This window comes from Phascolarctos cinereus, unplaced genomic scaffold (genome assembly GCF_003287225.1).
Source record: "Phascolarctos cinereus isolate Bilbo 61053 unplaced genomic scaffold, phaCin_HiC Scaffold_4;HRSCAF=312, whole genome shotgun sequence".
NCBI lineage: Eukaryota > Metazoa > Chordata > Mammalia > Diprotodontia > Phascolarctidae > Phascolarctos > Phascolarctos cinereus.
This window is the reverse complement of record NW_027555847.1, coordinates 567,604,195-567,627,718: the sequence shown is the minus strand read 5'-3', so window position 1 is coordinate 567,627,718 and position 23,524 is coordinate 567,604,195. Positions and strand designations below refer to the sequence as shown.

The following is a 23,524-nucleotide window of genomic DNA, read 5'->3' as shown; positions in this document are numbered from 1 at the left end:
ACATACACACACACACTCTAAATCCAACTTCCTCACTTTACAGATGAGGAAACTGAGAGGTTAAGTCATTTGCACAGTATCGTAGGTAGCAAGCAGAAGTGCTAAGCTTTGGACTCCAAATAAGGAGTCCACTCTTTCCACTATACCCCATTGTAGTTGCCAATATATGAATCTTATTTTTTCAGACACAAGGGTGATGCATTTAAAGGGAGTAAAATCAAAAAGTAAAAACTTCTGAAGCAGTTAAAATTCACATGCATGTTCACTATCCATTTTTGATTTGGTTCCAGGGCAAGTTTTCCTTTTCGTAATTAGAAAAAGTACAATCACGGAACCTTGTTTAAACAAGTTTGAAGTGAACTTTTTTTTATTTTAACACATATAGGCTGCTTAAAGTATGAGTCATTTGTTTTTGTGAGCCTGAGGATAAAATAGAATTCAATTTTTTTCTTTTCTTTTTTTTAACTTTATTTTTTAATAGTATTTTTCCCCAATTACCTGTCAAGACAATTTTTAGCATTAATTTTTACAAGATTTTGAGTTCCAAATTTTTCTCCCTCCCTTCCTCCACTCTCCTCTTCTGAAAATGGTAGGCAATTTGATATAGGTTATACATGTGCTATCATGTATATTAGAGTTGTGAAAGTATAGATCAAAAGGAAAAATACTACAAAAAAGAATAAAGTTTTAAAAAAAAGATTAAAGGAAAAAAATATGCTTCAGTCTGCATTCAGAGTCCATCAGTTCTTTATCCGTATCTGTATAGCATTTTCCTTCATGATTCCTTTGTACTTGTCTTAGTTGGTCATCACACAGTGTAGTTGATACTGTGTACAGTGTTTTTCTGGTTCTGCTCATTTCATTTTGCATCAGTTAGTACAAGTCTTTCCAGGTTTTTTTCTGAAATCTGCCTGTTCATCATTTCTTATTGCACAATATTCCATTACATTCATATACCATAGCTTGTTCAGACATTCCCCAACTGATGTATATCCCTTCAATTTCCAATATTTTGCCACCATGGAAAGGGCTACAACAAATATTTTTGCACATGTAAGTCCTTTTCTCTTTTTTGTGTGTGTGTGTGTGTGTGTGTAGAATTCAATTTTTAAAGGAACATTTTTCCAAAGGGGAAAAAAAAGTTATTTTCTTTAGGATAGCTATTTAGTGTAATTTCTTTTGTTTGTAAGAGAAATTAACATCCTCTTGTTTTCTCTGCTCAATTTAATGAATTGCTTTTCTTTTGATGTTAGGAAACAGTATGATTTAGTGGAAAGACTTCTGGAGATGGAATCAGAGGATCTGTGTCAAAATCCCAGTTTTGCTGTGATCCTATAACCTAATGTGCAGCTTGTTATTTCAAAGTACAAAACAGAATAATGGATTTAAAAATTGTTTCTCCAACTAAACAGCTTGAAGATTTTATTTTATTACCTTCATAGAGCTTTCAATCCATGTTCATTTTAACATTTACTTATTTACATATGTAATAGAGAAAAATAAAAAAAAAGTTTTCAAAAGGTATTAGTACATTTGTGTGCTGTATAATTTTATTTCTGAAATCTTTAGGCATGAATAAGCCATCAAGTAGAAATTTTTGGCATCCACACAGAAGTAACAGTGTAGACATGGCTCCTAAGATTATTGGGTACACAGTACAATTGGGTAGACTTTTGGGGTAGCCATTTTGTTGTACAGAGAAAGTATAAGTGCTGCATTTTTAATAGAAGAGGAAAGGATTTTAAAGATTATATAGTCTAACCTCTTTTTTCTGTGGATGAGGAGGTTTGGGTCTAGGGAGGTAAAGTAACTTGCTTATGGTTATTCAGTAGTTTATTGCAGACTGGGGACTGAAACCCAAATGTCCTAACTCTTTCTGCCACATAAAGATCATGCTATTTTCTATAGCAATCAGTCTTATGTGAATGCTAAAAATTCTAATGCATGATGGCTTGTTGATTCTAAGAAGCAGTACATTCGAATGTGATATGCTTAAAGGATTGATTGTTTTCTCCAAGATTTGAAGCTTTTGGTGCCCTTTCTCAAAATCCCTCTTCCTCATTCCTGATTTAATGTAATAGGATCACATTGTATATCTGGTTCCCTTCCTGACCTTGGGTTTGTGTTTCCTATACAATCTTAACTGTACTGGTATCCTTCAAGACAAATAAATAATGCAGTTGCATCTCCATTTTTGCAATAGAACCATTCCTAAACAGGTGAATATAATTGGAATTTTGGTAAATATGATCATATCTTTTTTTGTGGGCTTAGCATTTTCAGCAAGTCCTCTCATGTATGTCAGCTTTAGGTCTTCTGACAGTTTAGGTTGTTTTCCCCTTCTCCCTATCTCCACCTTCTACCCCTAATCCCTTAAATCAGATAGTTAATAATGTGCCCAGACTAAAGAAAACACAAACATGTAAGTTTGCTGAAGCGGGATTAGGGTTACTCCTTATTGGAACCTGATGTTCTTAACCTGTTTTGTGTCATAGATCCTTGTCAGTTTCATGAAACCTATGAGCCCCTTCTGAGAAGAATATTTTTAAATGCATAAAATAAAATCTATAGGATTACAAAGGAAACCAATTATTTTGAAATACGGTTGTCTGTATATGTTTATATAATATTTTATATATACATATACATATATAGACACATATGTACATATGTGTCTATATATGTATATGTGTATATATTTTATATATACATATACACACACATATGTACATATGTGTGTATATGTGTGTGTGTGTGTATGTGTATATATATGTATATGTATATTTCACAGACCCCAGGTTAAAAACTCCTGCTCTAGAAAACCTTTTTTCCACCCTGAATTATCAGGCGCTAATATGGTTGTTATACAAATTTATGTGTTCATGGGGGGATGGGGAGGAGTATGTTGTGTTTGGAGTAGGGTAGGGAAGACATGGCTGTATAGAGAAACAAACAAGTCTTTTGGTACTTATAAGCAATTTGAAAAAATATAGAAAGTTGCAATAATTCTAAAGACAGACTGAGAATTGTTTTGTGCATATTAGGTACACAATTTATGTTTAGGAGAAGGGAATAAGCATTTATGTAGTGCCTACTATCCAGTCATTGTACTAAGCACTTTTTTACCAACATTGTCTCATTTGATCTTCACAACAACCTGGTAGGTAGGTGTTATTATGTCCATTTTACAGTTGAGGAAACTGGTTAAGTGACTTTCCCAGGGTCACAAAACTAGTAAGTATCTGGGGCCAGATTTGCTCAGGTCTTCCTGTCTGCCAAGGGCAGCACTCTGTCCACTGCACATCAACTGCTTTTATTTGAGGACTGGGTTTTTTTCTATTCTTCTTAATCGGTTTATTGTCCTAATAGTATTTTTCCTGGTGACCCGAATTACGACCCCCCCCATTTTTTCTAGCAAAAGGAGGTATTATCTAAATATATAGTCTTACTGGTGCATATGTACATCATTATTAGGCGGTAGATGGATCAGTGGGTAAAGCACTGGGCCTGGAGTCAGGAAATCCTGAGTTCAAATTTGGCCTCAGACACTTACTAGCTGTGTGACACTTAACCTCTGTTTGCCTCAATCCACTGGAGTGGGAAATGGCAAATCATTCCAGTATCTTTGCCAAGAAAACCCCTGTGTGGCCCAGGAGGTCACGAAGGGTCAGATGCTACTGAACAGCAATGTGCATCATTATATGTAGAGATGTACTTTTCAGGATTCTTTCTGCGCACTTTAAATTAAAGATTGTCAGATGTAACGTCTCCTTTCTAGGCTTGAGGAATTTTTGGGAATTTAGGCATAAAGGTTGATAGAACTGTTTTTGTTTTCCCGTTTTTATTAAAACCTCCTTAGTCTCTGGTGTTAAATTAGTTGTTTAGAGAATAGCATTAACTCTCAGCTGACTATGTTACTTTGACAAAACTGATACAGTGCATTTCATATTTATATCAAGTGGGCTAGTCCACAGCAGCAAAGTAAAAAAAAAATTGAAACATGAATCTGCTCGTAGGTAAAACAAGACTTTCTTTTGCCCCCTAATCCTTAGTTACCTGAAAGAATACATTAGAATACATTTGAAGCATTGTAATTGCTTCCAGTCCCCTTGTCTTTCCTTAATGTACCTGAATACCTGGCTTTTCATCAGGGAGATAGAAATTGCATAATTTGAGAATTTTTCTCTTGGTAAAACAAATCACAAGAACATTAGGACACAGAGGAATCTTAAAGGTAATTTTTTCTAGTCCCTCTTTTTACAAATTGGAAAACAGAGGCCTGTCTCTGTTTATTTTTCCTTTTTGTTTCCTTTTTCCTTTTTTTTCTCTCATAGAAGGGGGTGGGCTTGTGATAGAGGATAGGGAAAAGGTAACAAAAGAAAAAAGAAAAGAAGGTCATTGAGACATCTTTAAAAAAAAATTAGCACACAGAAGAAAGGCCAGAAAGAAGTACGGAGAAACAGGACAACTCTGAAGGCTACAACTTGAATTTATCACATACTTAAAGAAAACCAAGTTGTGTGTAATAGAAGCCTGAAGTTTCATGTGTAATCTTTTTTTTTGTTCTGCTGTGTTCATGGAGATGCCCATTTTCTTTGGTGTTTGCTGTTTCGTAATTAAATTTAAAAAGAAAAAAGATAACAGAGGCCCATAGTGAAGCTGGTGTTATTAGTGGTGGAGCCAACATGAAAAGCCAGCTGTCCTCTCCCCAAGTTTAATGCTCTGTCCACTATCCTATCTGTGCTGCAAAAACTTTTAGGTGTTGCATTCTGGTGCTTTACCAGTATTTGCACCCACGTGAGGTGATCCTCTCACATTTCTCTAGGAAGATTTTCTCAGTAGTAAAGTATTTTTGATCTACTAAGAGACCCTGACTTTGCCAGTCTGTGAAAACCCCTTTTGGTTTCGCAGCATGGTACAGTGGACAGACCTGTGGTCTGGGGTTGGAGGATGGGTGGAAGCACCTGCAGAAGAGGGGCTGTTTCTTTTCTTTTTTCTTTTCTTTTTGGCCTTTGTATCTTTAGTGACTAGTCAGAGTCTGACACAGAGCAGATGCCTAATAAATGCTTGTCCATTGATCAAAGCTACCTTACTTGGATGAGTCATTTAACTTCTCTACAGCCTTATCTGTAAAATGAAGAATTATACCTCTGAGGTCCCTTTCAGCCACGATTGCTTATGTGGTTAGAAATATCACGTCTGATATAATTCATTAAAAGATAATAAGGCAAAGAATTTAGAAATAAAGAGATTTCTAAAGGTACTCCTACAAGGTACCATTATTCCCTCCCCACAGTTAGTAATCGATCAACAAGCATTTATTAAACTTCTGCTTTGTACCAGGCACTGTGCTAAGCATTAGAGATTCAAATATAAAAAGTGAGACAATTCTTGAACTCAAGGGACTCCCATTCTGCTAGGGAAAGTAAGCAAATATTCTCTGACTTGTGAAATTACATAAATCCTTTTGGATTCCTACCACTCTAAGACAAGCTTCAACAATTTTCTTTATCTCTGTAAGAACTAAAAAGATTTTTACGTGAAAGGTCTATTTTATTAAAAAGAACAGAAAGCATTATGATTCAGAAGTCAGTTGGAATTTTGTACAAGTTGAGACAGCAAGGGCAGACTTATTAGCTGTGGGCAGTGATAAAAATTTTCCAGGCAGTTTATATAACTAAGAATACAGGACAATGACTGCATTGATACAAAAGGATAATATAATATCCAGTAGGAAAATAGAATGGATGTAATTGTCATAGAAAAATATGGCTGATGTCCAGTTTTTTCATGGTTATTCGGGGCACTAAGGATAACCATTGTGATTGTGAAGTTTTTTTTTTTTAGAAACTATCAGAAATTGCACTTAGGACTAGTAACACTGGATTATAATAGAAGTGTTGCATTTTACATATTTTTCAATAGCTTATGTTTTGTTAAGAAAATTGGGCTAAGCTAAACAGTTTATTCATTATCTGCAGAGAAGGAAGATCTGTAGAAGAATGCTGAACTTGGGATTAGGAAAACTGGGGTTTGCATTTGACTTCAGTGTGACTCTGAGCAAGCCACCTGTTCCTTCTAGGCTTCTGATAAAATAGGGGTAGTAATGCCTATCTCAGAGGGTTGTTGTGAGGATCACATGAGATAATGTATGTAAAATATATTGCAAATTTTAAAGTAGTATTAAATCTCGGTTATTAGTATCCCTGTCTGTTCTCTTACATTGCACTACACTAATGGAGCTTTTTTTTTTTTGGCTTTTGTTGGTGGACAGTTGACCATGAGCTCAGTCTGAGCTTGCCTAATTCTAGAGAGACAGACTCCCAGGGAAAGGACAAAAACCTGGTGATGAAAAAAAAATCAGTCCTGTTTCTTTGTATCCCCTATATGATTTTTGTGGCAGGGTTGGGATTGGGAGTGAAGAAGGGGTGGAGTATAAACAAGGGTAAAGAGGAACAGCCACTACTGTTCAGATAGTGTTAATTTATGTGCCACTAATAATACGGGATGCTACATTCATCTTGAGCACTTTTGGGATATGCCTTGTATTCCTCTTACATTAAACTATAGCAGATGCAGCTATTTCATGATGCCTTGTAACAGTTTTAAAAGTAAAAACTCTGTATTAGTCTATAGTTTTAGTTATGCAACAGGATAAAGAGGCCTCTTGTGCATAGTTGTACATTTTACTAAAAGATATAGTTGGTAGCATCCTTACTAGGTTATAATATATTCAGTTCCAGTGAGTGCCAAATTAGAAATATATATATGCTTTGTTGGGTATTCCCTTAAAAGAAAGATATTTACCCTACAGTGAATCTGAAAGAATGTCTTATAACTTTTTCTATATTAAGGACAAACTTAATTGGCCAGTGCTTTTCCCTGTCGCCTTCCCATATGTTTTTTTTGCCATTGTTTTTTTTCCCTGCCATTGTTGAATGAAAGCACTTTCTCACTCATTAGCCAGATTTTTCTTTAGTTCACCTTGTCCCTGAAGTTGTCATGCTGATTTATCATAGCCTAATCTCTTCCTATAGTGGGATTTGCGATGTGGATTCAACATTATGATTCACCAAAGGAAAAAGTGATATCTAATCTCAAGAAGTGATACATTATGTGGGAATATGTATTACATAATTTATAATGATTTTGTTGCATTTTTTCTTTAATGCTGTCATTTCTTTCTCCTTTTTTTTTTATTGCTTCATCAGTCAAACTGGTGGCACAATGTCCAGGCACCAGAACCAGAACACAATCCAGGAGCTTTTGCAGAACTGTGCTGACTGCTTGATGCGGGCTGAGCTCATCGTTCAACCTGTGAGTTCTCTTTATTTATCTTTACCCAAGCCAACAAAGGAACTTCTCTTACTCTGGCTCTTTAGATACTACCTAACTTTGTCAGAGTCTCCTATTTCAACAGACTTCTTGAAGATGACCTCATAAAGGAAACTGCCCTTTTATGGAACAGACTGGAGTAGAATTTGTGTCTTCTTATTTAAGTGTTCATGTTAACTCATTAAACTAAATATGGGCTAGGTCTGATATATTGCCTAACAAATATTAGACCAGTCTCAGTTCACAGAATTTTATAGCTGGAAAGGACTAGAAATGAGATATTCATTTAGTTTAGAGAATATTTTGGTATTCTGATTTACTGGTTTCATTTATTTATTTACTTGAAAAAACCTTCATTCTAGCATTATTTCACATCAATATATTAACTTCAGTGGAAATAGGTTGCTGGAAATCAGAAGAAAGAGAGGACATTCATTCACCACATAAAATCCCAATATAAGAAGGAAACAACAATGGTCTGGTTAACAAAGCCATTCTTGTGGGCAAAGTGTTGAGCAAAACAGTGTGAGATTATTTTTTATATCAATAAAAACGGTTCATACAGAATTATATGTTTAAGTAACAAGTCCCCAAATATCTTGACCTTTTTTTAGGACATTGTGGCAAATATCCTAATGATTTTTTTCATGTTTAACCTGTTATTCAGGATCAGGCAATGTCTCTGAATTCAGGAATTTTCCATTAAGAATTCTTTACTTCCTCTGGCTCATGTTAAATCCTAAAAAAATACATTTTTAAACATCATTCTGGTTCATTAAGTATTTAAGTAATTCACAAAACATTTTATTTTTGCTATTTCAGCTTTAGTTTTGTTCACAAAAATATATGGGTTCTGTTTGAAGGGCAAGCAAATCAATTCCATTATGGGTTTTGACTTATCCTTTGATTAATGCCTCTGCTTTGATAGGCTGAAATGTAATACTATGACATAAAAATTCACTTCTTGAATGTTATCCTTTAGAAGGAGGAAATGTCCTTGGGATGGTTTAATAATGACACAACATAGCTTTAAAAATTCTTTGCAACCACCATGACTATTACTGTTGTATTACTATGTGTGGTACTAAAAATGTACCTGCCATGTCTTTCATGCTTTCCCCCCCCAATCTTACTGGAGAAATCATGAATAGCTGTAGTTACTGATATATTTAAAGTTTAAGTTTGGAATAAAGATGTAAAAGTAAGGCTTGATTCAAAAAAGCAAAAAAGAGAAGAATTCAGAGTCTGAATTGTACTATTTCCATGTATCCAGCTGTGTATACATATAAGCTCATCTTTCTTTAATAGTAAAAAAGAAGAGTATGCAATCAAACTGAGGTGTCCTTGGGTGCCACCAGTGATATTTACTTAGTCTTCAGTGGAAATCAATCACATGTCCTTTGTGGCTGTTCTCTTTTCCATTTATGGACTTCAAGAATTTCATTTAAAAAAAAAAAAAGAATTTCATTTGCCTTCTCCCTCCACCACAAATCTATCATTGGTATGTGTCCAAAACATATGAATTAAAACAAGGAAGAGAATAATTCCAAAATAAGATCATTCATGGCACTGAAATGGCATTACTACCCTTTTGACTAAGGACAGAGCTGGCTTTCAGTTTAAGAAGTGAAATGACTGGTACTGGTGACAACATTACATACTTTCTTTTTCTTAAGAAGGCTTGTGGGTATGATAAAATGCTGCATGTCTTGATGGAGAGGAGGGAAAGTCATTCAGTAGGATGAATGGTTAGAGATATCAAAATAGAAATATACTGAACTGTTTAATTATCCCCATTTGATTTGTGTATTGGTTTTATATTACATAAATAGGGAAGCAAACCCATTGGAATTGATGTCAATAAATGTGACTAATTGGCATTTAAAAAATAAAAAATGAAAAATGAAGTGGGACGATTTTGTCTGCTAAAGAGTCTGTCAATAATGCCTATTACTGATGCAATAGTAAGAACTTAGGATTTGAGGTCAGTGGCTCTGGATTCAAGTGCTGATGTGACCACTAACTATCTGCATGACCTTGAACAAGTAATTCACCTCTTTAAGCTTAATTTTTCTTCCCCTTTGAATGCTAAAATTGAACTAGCTGAGTTCTAGGATCACTAAAGAAAAATAAATGAATAAATCTTGTGTTGAAGTCAGCATCCATAGTCACAAAGAGGCCTTCATGTTGTCCTCCTCCCTCCATTGTATTTCTCATTCAGTGTTGTTTGCTGTTTTTTATTTAGTCATTTTCAGTCATGTCTGGCTCTTTGTGACCCCTTTTTGGGTTTTCTTGGCAAAGATGTTGGACTGGTTTGCCATTTTCTTCTTCAGCTCATTTTACAGAGAAGGAAACTGAGGCAAACAGAGTTAAGTGATTTGCTCAGGGTCACACAGTTAGTGTCTGAGGCCAGATTTGAAGTCAGGAAGATCAGTCTTCCTGACTTCAGGCCTGGCACTCTATCCACTTTGCCACTGCCCCATCTCATTCAGTGGGAGGTACTAATGAATGACAGATGAATCTTTAGCTCATTGACATACAGAAAATACTCAGGTTATAAGTAGCTTTTAAAAAGTTAATGAAATTTCAAGCAACTATCTAGAAGTAGTTGGCTTGTAAATTTTCATGGTGTAAAATTGGGTTTGTTCCTCTTCCTTCTCCCACCTGTCAAATTTCTAAGATTATTTTCTTTTAAGAATTTGGGGCAGTTAGCTGGGGAAAATGTATGGCATTTACCAATATTTGTAAAAGAACAAATTAAGTAATGCTAGCTGCTTGAATTGGCATACATGAAGTTTCTTTTGGGGAAGTTTTCTATCAATTATGTGAATTCTTTCTCTCAGGAGCTGAAGTATGGAGATGGTATACAACTGGGTCGGAGTAGAGAACTGGATGAATGTTTTGCTCAGGCCAATGACCAAATGGAAATCACTGACAGCCTAATCAGAGAGATGCGGCAAATGGGCCAACCCTGTGATGCGTATCAGAAAAGGTATTGCAACTGTTGAGCGTTCAGAAGAAGGCTTAGACTCATCAAAAAAAAAGCAAAAAATTCTAGCAAGTTCAGTTATATTGTTAATCTTCTCATGGCACATGTTTTCAGTTAAAAGGGATGCTTCCTTTAAGGAAGGTAAAACCCCCAGTACACAGCTGTTATGGCTGAAAGAAGTATTTGTGTTATGTTTGTCTGATCTGGATGTCTTTAACATATATCATCTGAAATGCCTCTAAGCTAGACATAGAATGGATCTGTTTTTGGATGGAGTTGTGGAACTACTCTGAAGTGAAATTAAAATGACTTCTCTGAAAGGGGGAAACCCTTAATCTTGTTTCAGGTGCCAATGGTAAAATCTGTTTTTTAGATTTGAAAGGTAACAATGGCTCACTTTTTTGTTTATTTTTAAATAAGAGAGCATATAAACATTTATTCAGAATATAGTGGATGCTGTTGACTCTGTACTTGACTTATTTCCATTTTAAAAAATCTTTATTGGTGTATTTGTTTTTCCATCATCTTTATTTCCAAGCATATCCTGCTCCCTTCTGCTATCTAAACAAAGAGGAAAAAGAGAGAAAGCCATCGCTGGTAGGAAAGAATTTTTTAAAAGAGAGAAAAGGAAAAAAAATCAGATCTGAAAAACTCATTGTACCACCAGAGCCTGAGAACATCTATATAATATTTCATACTCATAGTCTCTCTACTCTCCAATGAAGGGAGGGAAAATTTTTTTAGTCTATTCTGTGTGGTCAAGCTTGATCATTTGTTAAATGGCATTCAGTTTCATTTTTCCCTCCCTCCATTTACACTGTTGCTATTGTATATATCATTTTCCTGGTTCTACTTCTTCACTTTACATTAGTTTATATAATTCTTCCTGTGTTTCTTTGTATTCCTCATTCATCATTTCTTATAGCACAGTTATGTTCCATTACATTCGTTTACCACAGTTTGTTTAGCAATTCCCCAGTTTATAGGCATACACTTTGTCTCGTTCTTTGTTCTTAACTTCTTGAGAGTGAAGTTTACAAAATGAGATTCTTCTATTAGAAAAAAGTCATTTCAGTGATTTATAAACTGACTTTGTGTTTCATAAGAACAAATAACCAAAGAATGAGTCCTGAGATTAAAAGAGAGAAAGGTTTTACCAGCTTAACCAATGACAATTATGTTTTCCATGATGTTGCTTCATACTTTATTGTCTTGAGGGTTAGTTTTCCTCTGTTTTGAGCAAGGTTTAGTTTAGGTATTTATGATGTGGGTAAGCAAATTCAAGCATTGTTAGCTTGTGCTTTCATACTTTTCAGGGTCAAAGGAGGCTCTAGGACACCTTCCTGATTTTCCATAATTTTTTTTCCCTTTCAGATTACTTCAGCTTCAGGAGCAAATGCGTGCTCTTTATAAAGCTATCAGTGCTCCCCGAGTAAGAAAGGCTAGTTCCAGGGGTGGTGGAGGATACACTTGTCAGAGTGGCTCCGGATGGGACGAATTTACTAAGCGCCTCACCAGTGATTGTTTGGGATGGATGAGGCAGCAAAGGGTAAGCCTTTTTCTGGGGGAAATTATTAATCTGGTCCTTATAACCCACAAAGCAGGGACCTTCAATGGTGTTCTTTTGGTAAAGGAGACTGAATAGGGTCTGAGACCACATTGTGTATGCATATATTATAATGAATTCTGAGATCATTAAGCAGAGTCAAGACTGCATACTGACGCAGAGTTTGTTGGTGTTTTTTAATATGCCATTTATAATTGAGTTTAATTCACATCCATTAAGAATATATTAATCCAGATCTGTCCTTTTTTTTACATAGGTCAGAGATGATAGACTCAATCAGAGGAAGTTTTTGTGCATACAAAGTCTCAGTCTTGTATAGTCCTATAGAAATGAACTTGTTTGGCTATTGATATAGGAGGAGGGTAAATTTAAAAATCTGCTCTGGCCTTCTCTCTAAGACCTGCTTTACATTTATTTTTATTTACCATTAGCTCAATGCCATCTATAGTAGTGAATGATTACTTTTGCTATGTAATGTTAAACCCTCCATTAAGTGTAGATTTTATAGCTCAAAAGAGTAGAGGTAGGGAATTATTTTTAAAACTTAGCTACTTAAAGTGATCTAGCATCAGCCTACATTATTGCTATTATGTATATGATATATGTGTGCCTGGAGAATCAGTCCATTAACATAGTATGAGAACATGGATTTCTGTGAATTGCTTAAGGAATCACTGTCATTATTTTATTATCATTGTTAATGCATACTTAGCTACCACGGCTTGTAGGATGGAGAAAAAAAGTCATAGGAGTATGCCCACTGATATCTTAAGGCATTTGTTTTTTTAAGAGTTTGCCTTACTTCATTTCTATGATAAGTTTGAGTTTGCAATTACAGAGGATTGTTTAGAATATTAACAGATTGGATGAGCTCAGCCTGCATTAAAACCAGATATTCCAGTTTGGGCTTGTTGGTTGGTTAACTTCTGCTTATGATATGACATTGTCTTTTCATGCAGCCATTAAGTCACTAGAGTAGGAGTAAAGTAAAATAATGAAAATTAAAATACACTTTGACACATTCCCTAGACCTGCAATGTCTATAAAACATGAGTTTTTAACCCTCGTTAGCATTTTGTTATTTTAAATATCCATTGCTTCCACTACTCTTATCAACCAAATGCCATAATGGAGGTGTGAGGGATTTTTTTCTTGGAAATCTACTGTTGATAAACTGTAATTTTCAGAAATAAGCATATAACTCAGAACAGGTGGTTAGAGGGAGGAGATTGAGCATTTACAAATGTAGTTCATCTATATCTAGAAGAGAGTTTTATTACTAATCAGTGTCATAAATATATGAATATATTAATACATATGTATATTCATATATATGTATATAGTGATAAAAAAGGCCTTCCTGGAGATGGATGTCTATGATCCCAGGCTTGAAATCTAAGTAGTGCATTAACTCACCTACAGACTATAGCAGCAGTTTTAATGTTTTGATTAAGCCACAGTCCCTGTAAAGTGGGTTAGTTACTATATTTTTTCTTAACCCATGATGGGCAGTATCATGAATGTAATTGAGAAAGTGAGGTTGAAACTTATGGAAATTTGATTTTCTGTAATCATGCTTGGCCCAGTTCTTTAGCTTTTAGTCAGTAGTAGCTCCTATGCAAGCCGTCTAATTTGACCTTCTAGAAATACCCTTGTAGTAAAAGTCCACCATTTTACAATCAGGAGAAACTTGGATTAGCAGATGAACATTGTTTCGTCTCTTAAAGTGGCTAATGTCACAAGGGTTATCAGTAGACACCTAATGAGCCTATCAGTCTCTGAATGACTATTCAGACTGTTCCCACCTCCAAGGGAAAGTTATCTTATTATTTACTTGGTGGTTTGCCCCAGCATTCTTTCTTACCCTGTACTTCCTTGCCTATCCCTTCCCAAGCACATAGCTCTGAATTCTGCATTTCAGTCCCTAGAGACTGTTAATGTTCTCAGTTTAAAAGATCTCTTTCTCTACCAACACAGCCCCTGGGAGATCATACTTGGCTTCTTCACCTTTCTAAGGTTTTTGTTTTGTCTTTCCTTATTTGGTATTCCCCTGATGGAAGACTCAGATTCCATTCGGCTGGGTTAAATTCCGCAAGGATGGCAATTATTGAGAAGATCAAGCTTGGAATGGTGCCACTGCATGACCATTTTGGTGTATTACACAGCTAGACTCTTTTGAAAGCTTGCTCTAGCTAATTGAGAAAGGGTCAAAGTTCTTGGTAATGTTTAGATGTAGGACTCTGAAATGGCTCCACTTTTTGAAAGCTTGCCAGGTCTATTTGAGCACAGGTGTGGCTTAGCACAGTTGTTTTTATTAAATCCTGAAAACAGCCTTCAGGTTTGCATAGGAAATGAGTAATGGTGACTAGACAATTTGCAAACACTGAATGCAGGCACACACATATTCATGCATATATTTTGTATATGTTTATGTACACATAATGTTTGTGCACATATAATATTATATTTAATTATCTTATAATGTTGTCTTATAACATTATATTTCATAACATGTATTATATACCCAAGCAGCTAGGTAGGACAATGGACAGAGTGTTGGGGCCTGGAATCAGGAAGACTCATCTTCCTGAGTTCAAATTTGACTTCAGATGCTTAATAGCTGTAAGACTGTGGGCAAGTCATTTAACCCTGTTTGCCTCTGTTTCTTCATCTGTAAAATGAGCAAGGAAATGGCAAACCACTCCAGTATCTTTACTAAGAAAACTCCAAATGGGCCATGAAAAGTCAGACATGACTGAAAAATGAACAACACACACATTTATCCATATGGTAGGGGAAGGGATTAGAATAAATCAGCTAAAATCCTGTATCTATGATGTGGTTTACTGTTTTGGCCTGGCCCTGATTTATATGGTACAGGTACGTAAATTAATTACCAGATAGCACCTTCAATTCCGTGCTGTAATGGAAAACTTCATACTGTGCTTCCTGATAATAACTGCAATATATATCTATAATGCCTGAACCAGTGGTAGTCTAAAAGAGTAGATTAATTAAAAAACAATAACAACAACAACAAAAAACCTAATTTTTCTTCCTTGGAGACACAGTTTTGTGAATGATCTCCCTGGGCAGTCCCTAGAGGTTGATACCATGTTTGCCTTAGGGAGTCCTATGGAGCCCCCACGATAGCTGCAGAAAATCCTTGAGAATTCTGGGATATTTGAATATTTTAGTTTTAGAAATTATTTTATATTCTAAAGTATCTTTTCTCAAAGGATGAAAAAATGTATCTTATTTTATTTAAAGTTTTCCCTGTTACTATAACCCACCTTCCTTGTATTTTGAGACTTCTTGTGGTAGGGAAGATGTGCCTTTCATTTGAGGAGCTCGAGATGAAGGGACGTATTCTTTTTTTTCTTTCATAGGCGGAGATGGATTTAGTGCAATGGGGTGTTGATTCAGCATCTGTAGAGCAACATATCAATAGCCACAGAGTCATCCACAATGCCATTGGCGACTATCGGTGGCAGCTGGATAAAATTAAGGCCGATCTGGTACTACCTTTTTACATGCTTTCTCTTTAAAATATGTCTGTTGGGTGGGTGGCTAATTTATTTTATCTCTAAGAAGTCTTGTAAATAATGTTAGCTTATGATTATTACCACTTCTGACCTGATGCTATATTTGTAAAATCTCATTTCACACATGGGGAAGTGGAATTATTTATTATCATCTAGCTCAAATAGCACTTAATGAAATGAAATTTTAAAAAAATATCACAAACAGGTTGCCTCTGTTCTATTTGGGCAAGTAATTCAGTGTTTTATGAGCAGGGAAGCACCTTTGGAAATGGAAGTACATACAGTGAACATAATGCATTACTTCTGCATCTTTGGTAAATTATTTACTTAGTGGTGACTATAGTATTTATACTGAATAATCTCTTTTCCCAACTCCTTTCCATTATTCACTGAAAATTAGGAGAGACTAATTGGATAAAAGTGAATTAAAACAAATATATTTAGCTGGTTCCATTTGACCATTTAAATCACTACCTTTCCTTGGGTAAGTGATACTAAAGGTTCAACTTCTTACATTAAAAAAAAAAATTCTAACGTTCCTGCCTATTATTTTACTCTATGGATGTATGTCCATCTTCTTCCCTTACTTTCCTAAGATAGGAGGTGATGAGAAAACAATCCTATTCATATTTTCAACCTTGGAAAAAATTAGTCTGTTAAGTGCCTTATTGCATCCAGGATCATGAAAGTGATTTCAGGCAAATTATCTGGGTACAACTAATTTAACTGTGGTTGAAAGATTCTTTCACACATAGAACAATTGTTATGTTGGATGGAAAGGATCTGAAGCCAGACCTGAGAAAGAGGAGATCAGGAATAATGCCAGGACTAGGTTGAATTTACAGGGAGCACTGAATAGTAACTTTTTTTCTTTTCTTCAAGCGTGAGAAATCTGCAATATATCAACTGGAGGAAGAATATGAAAACCTTGTGGTAAGCACATGTATTTCTTGAGTACATGTAAATCATTTTTATGTTCAGTAAAGGGTATTGCTATTGGAAACATCATAAATGTTTTAAAGTCCTATTAGATTATCATTTTGCATTTATTGAAGAATCCACTCCAGAAATTAAAATTGAGGAAATTGCTCACACACAGTTCTCTTTGTAACTAGGTACTTGATAAATGGATTGTGATGATAGAGATTATTAAAATAGTTGCTAAACCGTGGTAGATGAAATAAAATTAATTAAGTTTTTCAACCTTTGCATTGCATTCCTAGTCCTTTTGTATAGAAAAGGAAAAATAGCTAAAGAGTTTGTATTTTCCATGTAGTTTATTTTACTATCACATGATAGCAACATGTTCCATAACAGTGAAGGGAGTAATTACATTTGATTCTCATAGTCTTTCTACAAGACAATAATACCTACTATTCAGCATGGTGTAATGGATAGCATACTTACCTTGGGTCATAATAACCTGGGTCTAAGTCTAGCCTTCAACCCTTACTTGCTATGTGACCCATAAAAAATCATTTAACCTCTCTATGCCTCAGGTTCCTCATCCATAAAATGGACCTGAATTAAAATCCAGCCTCAGCTACTTATGAGCTGTATGACCTTGGACAAGTCACTTAAAGCACCTCCCAGGGTTGTTGCGAGAATCATTGAGATAATATTTGTAAAAAGTGCTTGGCACATAGTAGCCACTAAATAAATGCTAGCTATTATTATTAAAATTTAGAGCTATGAGGATCAAATGAGATAAAGCAGACAAAGTGTTTTTTGTTTTTGTTTTTTTTTGGGTGAGGCAGTCAGGGTTAAGTGTCTTGCCCAGGGTCATACAGCTAGTAAACCTTGAAGAACACCATAAAGTCAGCTACTTATTATTGGTGCTTTCATGATTACTTCCTCATTGGCAACAGTCTTCACCTTTTTTCATACCTAGCAAACATTGTGGCTTTTGTGGCACCACCATATCCTCTTTAGCAATGAGAAAGGATGGAAAAGATGACCCATAGGCTGTTTTATGACCATAGCAGGCCATATTCCAAAACCTGTTCCTCATTTTTGTTGTTTAAAACATAGTATTTCACTGAATAGCCGAATTTCATCAGTAGCTGAAGCCAGCTACTGTTAAGATACTACTGAACAGAAGTGTTTTGTAGCTTTTAAGACTACAGCATTATTCCTTAGTTGAGTATTAGTAAGACACTGGGAAGTGTTATAGCATAATAGATAAAGAGCTGGTCTTGTAGCCAGGAATGCCTGGATTCAAATCCTGCCATGGTCACAAATGGCTGTGTGACCCTGGGCAGGTCTTAGTGCTCAAGGCAACTCTGTTAAGACTGTAAGTTGTAGAGGGGCAGCTAGATGGTGCAGTGGATAGAGCTCCGGCCTTGGAGTCCGGAGGACATAAGTTCAAATCCAGCCTCAGGTACTTGACACTTACTAGCTGTGTGATGCTGGGCAAGTCACTTAACACTGACCGCCTCACCAAAAAGCCAAAAAAAAAAAAAAGACTGTAAGTTGCAGAAAAGGTGCCAGTCTGAATTGGTAGAGGAAGTTTCTTTTTCTGAGCTCCCCATGCCCCTGAAATCGCAGGTTTAGTTCCTATCCCTGGTATGCCTAGTACACTTTAGCTTAATTTTTTAAATTAGTGAGCGAGGCCACAGTTACTTTTAAATGAGTTTTTGACCTCAAAGAGGAGCATCAACTGGAAGTCTTCTATGATTCTGCATCTGCTCACTGAATTGATGTGTTTGAAATCTTGCAGAAAGCATCCTTTGAGAGGATGGATCACCTTCGCCAGCTCCAAAGCATCATCCAGGCTACTTCCCGTGAGATCATGTGGATCAATGACTGTGAAGAAGAGGAGCTGCTCTATGATTGGAGTGATAAAAACACAAATATTGCCCAGAAACAGGAAGCTTTCTCTGTAAGTGCACTGCCCCTCTCTGTACCTCTCCTCTGACATTAGATGCCTTTCCCCACTGGTTAAGCTATTTATATTCCTGTCTAATGGTTACCAAAAAGCTACTAACTTGACATGACTTTTTGGTGACTTAGATAAAAAACGTAGTGGTCAACATTGTGGTGGTCAGTTTAAGGTAAGTTTAAGAGCCAGCTAGGTGGTTCTGGGGATAGGGCTTAGAGTCAAGAAGATGTGAGTTCAAATCTAGAATCAGATATTTAATAGCTGTGTGACCTTGAGTACCTCATTTAACTTCTGTTTGTCATAGTTTCTTCATCTGTAAAATGGGAATAATAATAGCACTTACCTTCCAAGGTGGTTATGAGGATCAAATAAAATATTTGAAAAAAGAACTTAGCACATTGCTTGGCACATAATAAGTTCTATATAAATGCTATTTTTTAAAAGACAGATCCGTTTACTCTAATGATATCTAGATTTTTTTTACATTTAATTTTTTCCCCTCAGTTACATGTAAGCAAAAATTTTTAACATTTCTTTAAAAGGAATTTTGAGTTCAAAATTCCTCTTTCTCCTTTCCCCTTTCTGAGAAGGCAAACAATTTCATATAGATTTCATATGTGCAGTCACACAAAACATTTCTGTATTAACCATGTTGCAAAAGAAAATGCAGACCAAAAAACCAAGAATAATAAAGAAAGTTTAAAAAGTATGTTTCAATCTGTATTCAGACTCAATCAGTTCTTTTTCTGGAGGTGGATTAAATGCTATTAGTATTATTAAAATTTAGAAAGAGCTCATTCAGAGTTCATTGATACCTCGGGAGTTAAGTTGCTAAGAAAATGCAGTTTGTCTCTACCATTATTTAAGAAAACAGCAAGAGAAATGGAATGCTGAAGGATGACGTGTTTTAAAGGGCTTGTTTGTTCTTGTTTTTTTTTTCTTTTTCCCAGATACGTATGAGCCAGTTGGAACTCAAGGAAAAAGAACTCAACAAGCTTAAGCAAGAAAGTGACCAGCTTGTTCTCAACCAGCATCCTGCTTCAGACAAAATCGAGGTAGACTTCTTATGTGACATATATACTGTAGTGTCTGGGAGTAATTGACAAGCTCCACAGAGGAGAAAGGTGGATATGTAGAGCTCTCTTGCACTATCATTGAGCTCCATTCAACATAGTCTAAATTCTAGTTTTATGCCAGTATATTATGCTTCTTTATTAAGCCTGGTTTTAAAAAATTAACTTCAACTTGGAGCCAGTCGGACTGTTGGATAGTTCTTTTTTAGGTTTTAGGAGAAGCTCATTTAACCTGGCACTAAAATCATGAACCACTACCCAAGTTTCTAGTCAAACCGAAAAAGTGCTGGTTTGTTCCTTGAGCTACCAACCATTAGGGAGAAATAGCTTTAGCCTGCTTAATGCCATTTTAAACAACTCCTGTTTTCTCTGCAGGCATACATGGATACTCTGCAGACACAATGGAGTTGGATCCTTCAGATTACCAAATGCATTGATGTTCATCTCAAGGAAAATGCTGCCTACTTTCAGGTAAGGTTTTAGTTCTGCAGTAGCAATTTACTTATTTTAGAAATTCATATCTTGAATCTGTTTTTAAAGAACAAAAGCAAAAAATACACGAATTGTTCCTGATTTTGAAGAGTATGTATTTCCAGGTCACCAAATGATTCTCAGGCAAGGAGGGTATCCTGAGACATTAGGAGTAGACAATTGAGATATGAAAAGATTCCCCCCTTGGCTAATATTTTTATTTAGCTGCCTATTAATTGCTCTGGGGCACTTAGGTGATACAGTGGATAGAGTGCCAGACTTGGAGTCAGGAAGACTTATCTTTCTGAGTTCACATCTAGCCTCAGACACTAACTGGCAGTGTGACCATGGGCAAGTCACTTGACTCTGTTTGCCTCAGTTTCCTCATCTATAAAATGAGCTGGAGAAGGAAATGGCAAACCACTCCAGTATCTTTGCCAAGAAAATCCCAAATGGGATCATGAAGAGTTGGACGCTACCAAAAAGGACTAAACAACAACAAAAATTGCTTTTCTCATGCTATGAGATGTAGACATTAGCTTATATGACTAATTATACCCTATTTATTGGAAAGTAATTATTGCATTTTCATTGATATGCTCTTTTAAAAGTATTTAACTATGAACATCATTCTCCTTGGTAGTTTTTTGAAGAGGCTCAGTCAACTGAAGCCTACCTGAAGGGCCTACAAGATTCCATCAGGAAGAAGTACACCTGTGATAAGAACATGTCACTGCAACGCTTACTGGAACAGATCAAAGAACTTGAGGTATCATCAACATAAAATCTTTGGCAATGGAAAAAACTTAGCATACCACTCATGATTACTGGTCTGTTAGTAATATGTAGAAGAGCCCAAGACAAATAAAATAAGATCCCTAATTATACATGGATTCTTGATCTTTCATAGATCAAATTATATGAATTTCTCTGCATGTTCAATTTTTATCAAGTCTTATGGTTCAGAATGTTTGGACTTTTTGTAAGTTTCATTGCCAAAATGAAAACAAAGAGAAGAGTGATTTCTTAGCCTCAAAAATCCTTTAGAAAAGAATACTAAGAAGTTTAAGCAATCCTTCCACACTGTGGTGTTCTTTTTTGCTCTTTTAATTCACAGGTAATAGCTTATATAATGGTTTATCTTGAAAGGCTCTCATTCTCCCCCCAAATGAATTTTGTGGCCTTATAATGAATGTAAATATTTTTATCCAGTTATGATCACTTTATTTTAAAGTATCTGGAAGATTTTGCCAGAGAATTCTTCAGCTATTGCTTTTAAAAATATAATTTAAAAAACCAATTACAGAAAGAACGAGAGAAGATCCTTGAATATAAGCGTCAGGTGCAAAACTTGGTAAACAAGTCCAAGAAGATTGTCCAGCTGAAACCTCGGAACCCAGACTATAGGAGCAATAAACCCATTATCCTCAGGGCTCTGTGTGACTACAAACAAGACCAGGTGTGTATTGACTGGCAATTACTGAGAAGGATTCAAAAATTCCCTTTCCTCTAGGCTATTCACAAGTAAGAGGCCAACATTTAACTGAAGTTTCAAATAGCTTGACAATGGATGGTTTTGCTTTTATAACTGGAAGAGTCATTTAGTAAATAAGCTCAGTAGTTTCACTTTTCATGCTGAGGCACATAATTATTGAACTTCTTTAGGGAACATTAGCCTTGAATGTGTGTGTAGATTTATCTTTTCTTTCTATATTACCTTAAAAGAGAAGTAATGGGGAGGTAGACTATTAAGCTGACTAAAAAGAGAATTTAGTACAAATTTTATGCAATAATTAAATATATATGTTTTTCTATAGGCTATTCAGCATACCAAGTATTGAGCAATTCCATGTTTTAGTCACTTAGATAATACCTTCTAGTGGTTTTTTTTTGCATGTAAAATGTGATTTCTAATAAAATAATGAAATTTAATACTAATCAATTAAATGGAAATGTCCTACTGTTAACGTGGAGATTAATAAGTGTGGTGTCCAGGGTGAGGAGCTGAAAGGAATGTTGAGATTGATATACATCTAAATAAAGCCAGTTGTCATCTCTGCTTAAGGAAATAGGGACCCATTATGTGTTGACATTTGATTAAAAGGTGCCATTTCTAGGGCTGTGATCTGAAACTGAATAAATGTTGTTTTGGCTTTTTAAATGTCAAAGGGAGAGGATTATGATGTCTTTAACTGATAGAGGAGGCCCACTTTATCCCTCCTCCCCTGCATATGTACTTACACAACATATATTATAGTCCAAATATTTTGTCACCTTATCTCTTAACTCCCTCCTCTTCCCCATGGCTTTGACAAGATAGGACAGAAGTCATGTGTGCTTACATGGACTGCACAGAGGTGTCAAACACATGGCCTGAATACAGCCTGAACGAAATTAAATTGCAGTTGGGAATATTTAACAAAATAAATAAAAATACAATAAAACACGGATAATATTAATTTGTGGCCCACAGGGACCTGATTCTACTTGAGGTTCACATAACTGGTCTAAATGCCCTATATGATCAAATACAACTCTGTTTTTTATTATTCTGTGAATAGAGGCAAAATACTTTTGTGCTTTTGTGACAGAAAATAGTGCACAAGGGAGATGAATGTATCTTGAAGGACAACAACGAACGCAGCAAGTGGTATGTGACTGGCCCAGGAGGCGTAGACATGCTGGTCCCTTCTGTCGGTCTTATTATCCCTCCTCCAAATCCACTGGCAGTGGACCTTTCTTACAAGTAAGTTTTCAGTGAGTCTCACTTAACGGTCAGCCATTAGGTGGGAGATGGGGGGAGTGTCTAGAGAATGACTATTTCCCCAAAAGTTCAAAGACATTTTTATAATGCTATTCTTTAGTTTAAGAAAATTAGTTTACAAAGACAACTCCACCTTTACCCTCAAGATTGTTTTATGTTGAAATTTTATAATCCCTACTATATCAGGGTTTTAGAAGAAAATTTGAAAAAGGCATTCCATTACTAAAGAAAAATCCTCAGTCCAGCTGTGAGTAAAAAGAGGAGTCAGTGACATTTGTCATTTATTCCATCTACATTTTTCAATTTTTTTCTCTTTTAAAAAAATCATTATTTTTATTATTTTCATATTTTAAAACTATTCTTGAAGATATTACCTATAAATGTTTACAGAATATTAATAATTTTGCATTTAACAGCAAATACAAGTGAATGTCAGCTTATCAGTCAATCCGACAAATATCTATTAGACACTTACTGTGTGCCAGGCCCTGTGTCTAGTGCTGAGAATACAAATATAAGCAGCAATAAAGATAGTTTTTGCCCTCAAGAAACTTATATTTTAATGGGGAAAGACAGCATTTAAAAAGAAGATAGAAAGGGAGGGGAGGAAAATAAAGGGACTCAGTGAGGGGACATGGTAGAAAAAGTTCTGAAGTATAGCCTGGAGAGGAATGAGACATGCCTGACCTGGTTGCCCTCCTTAAATGGTGGTTCTGGGAGAAGCCATCAAAGTAGAGGAAAAGACCTCAGGACTGGAGAGTCCTTCCAGTGTGTGAATTCCAGCACTGGAGTGATTATGGTAGAGAAGGGCCAGACTATAGCCTGGAAATGAACGAGAGTTTGTGTTTAGTATTCGCTTTGATCCAATAAGATAATGCATGTACAGTACAATGTAACCT

At 35.7% G+C, this 23,524-nt stretch overlaps 1 protein-coding gene across 2 annotated transcripts in view; it reads left to right on the top strand.

Moving 5' to 3' along the window:
- DSP (desmoplakin) overlaps positions 1–23,524 on the top strand; it is a 51,699-nt gene that overhangs the window by 9,170 nt on the left and 19,005 nt on the right. For both annotated transcript variants that reach the window (XM_021009887.2, XM_021009888.2), the window contains exons 2-12: positions 7,212–7,317; positions 10,179–10,327; positions 11,699–11,873; positions 15,281–15,409; positions 16,319–16,369; positions 18,156–18,317; positions 19,268–19,372; positions 19,766–19,861; positions 20,505–20,630; positions 21,168–21,320; positions 22,453–22,607. In XM_021009887.2, coding sequence (XP_020865546.1) covers positions 7,212–7,317; positions 10,179–10,327; positions 11,699–11,873; positions 15,281–15,409; positions 16,319–16,369; positions 18,156–18,317; positions 19,268–19,372; positions 19,766–19,861; positions 20,505–20,630; positions 21,168–21,320; positions 22,453–22,607 — 1,407 coding nt within the window. The remainder of the gene's footprint in view (positions 1–7,211; positions 7,318–10,178; positions 10,328–11,698; positions 11,874–15,280; positions 15,410–16,318; positions 16,370–18,155; positions 18,318–19,267; positions 19,373–19,765; positions 19,862–20,504; positions 20,631–21,167; positions 21,321–22,452; positions 22,608–23,524) is intronic.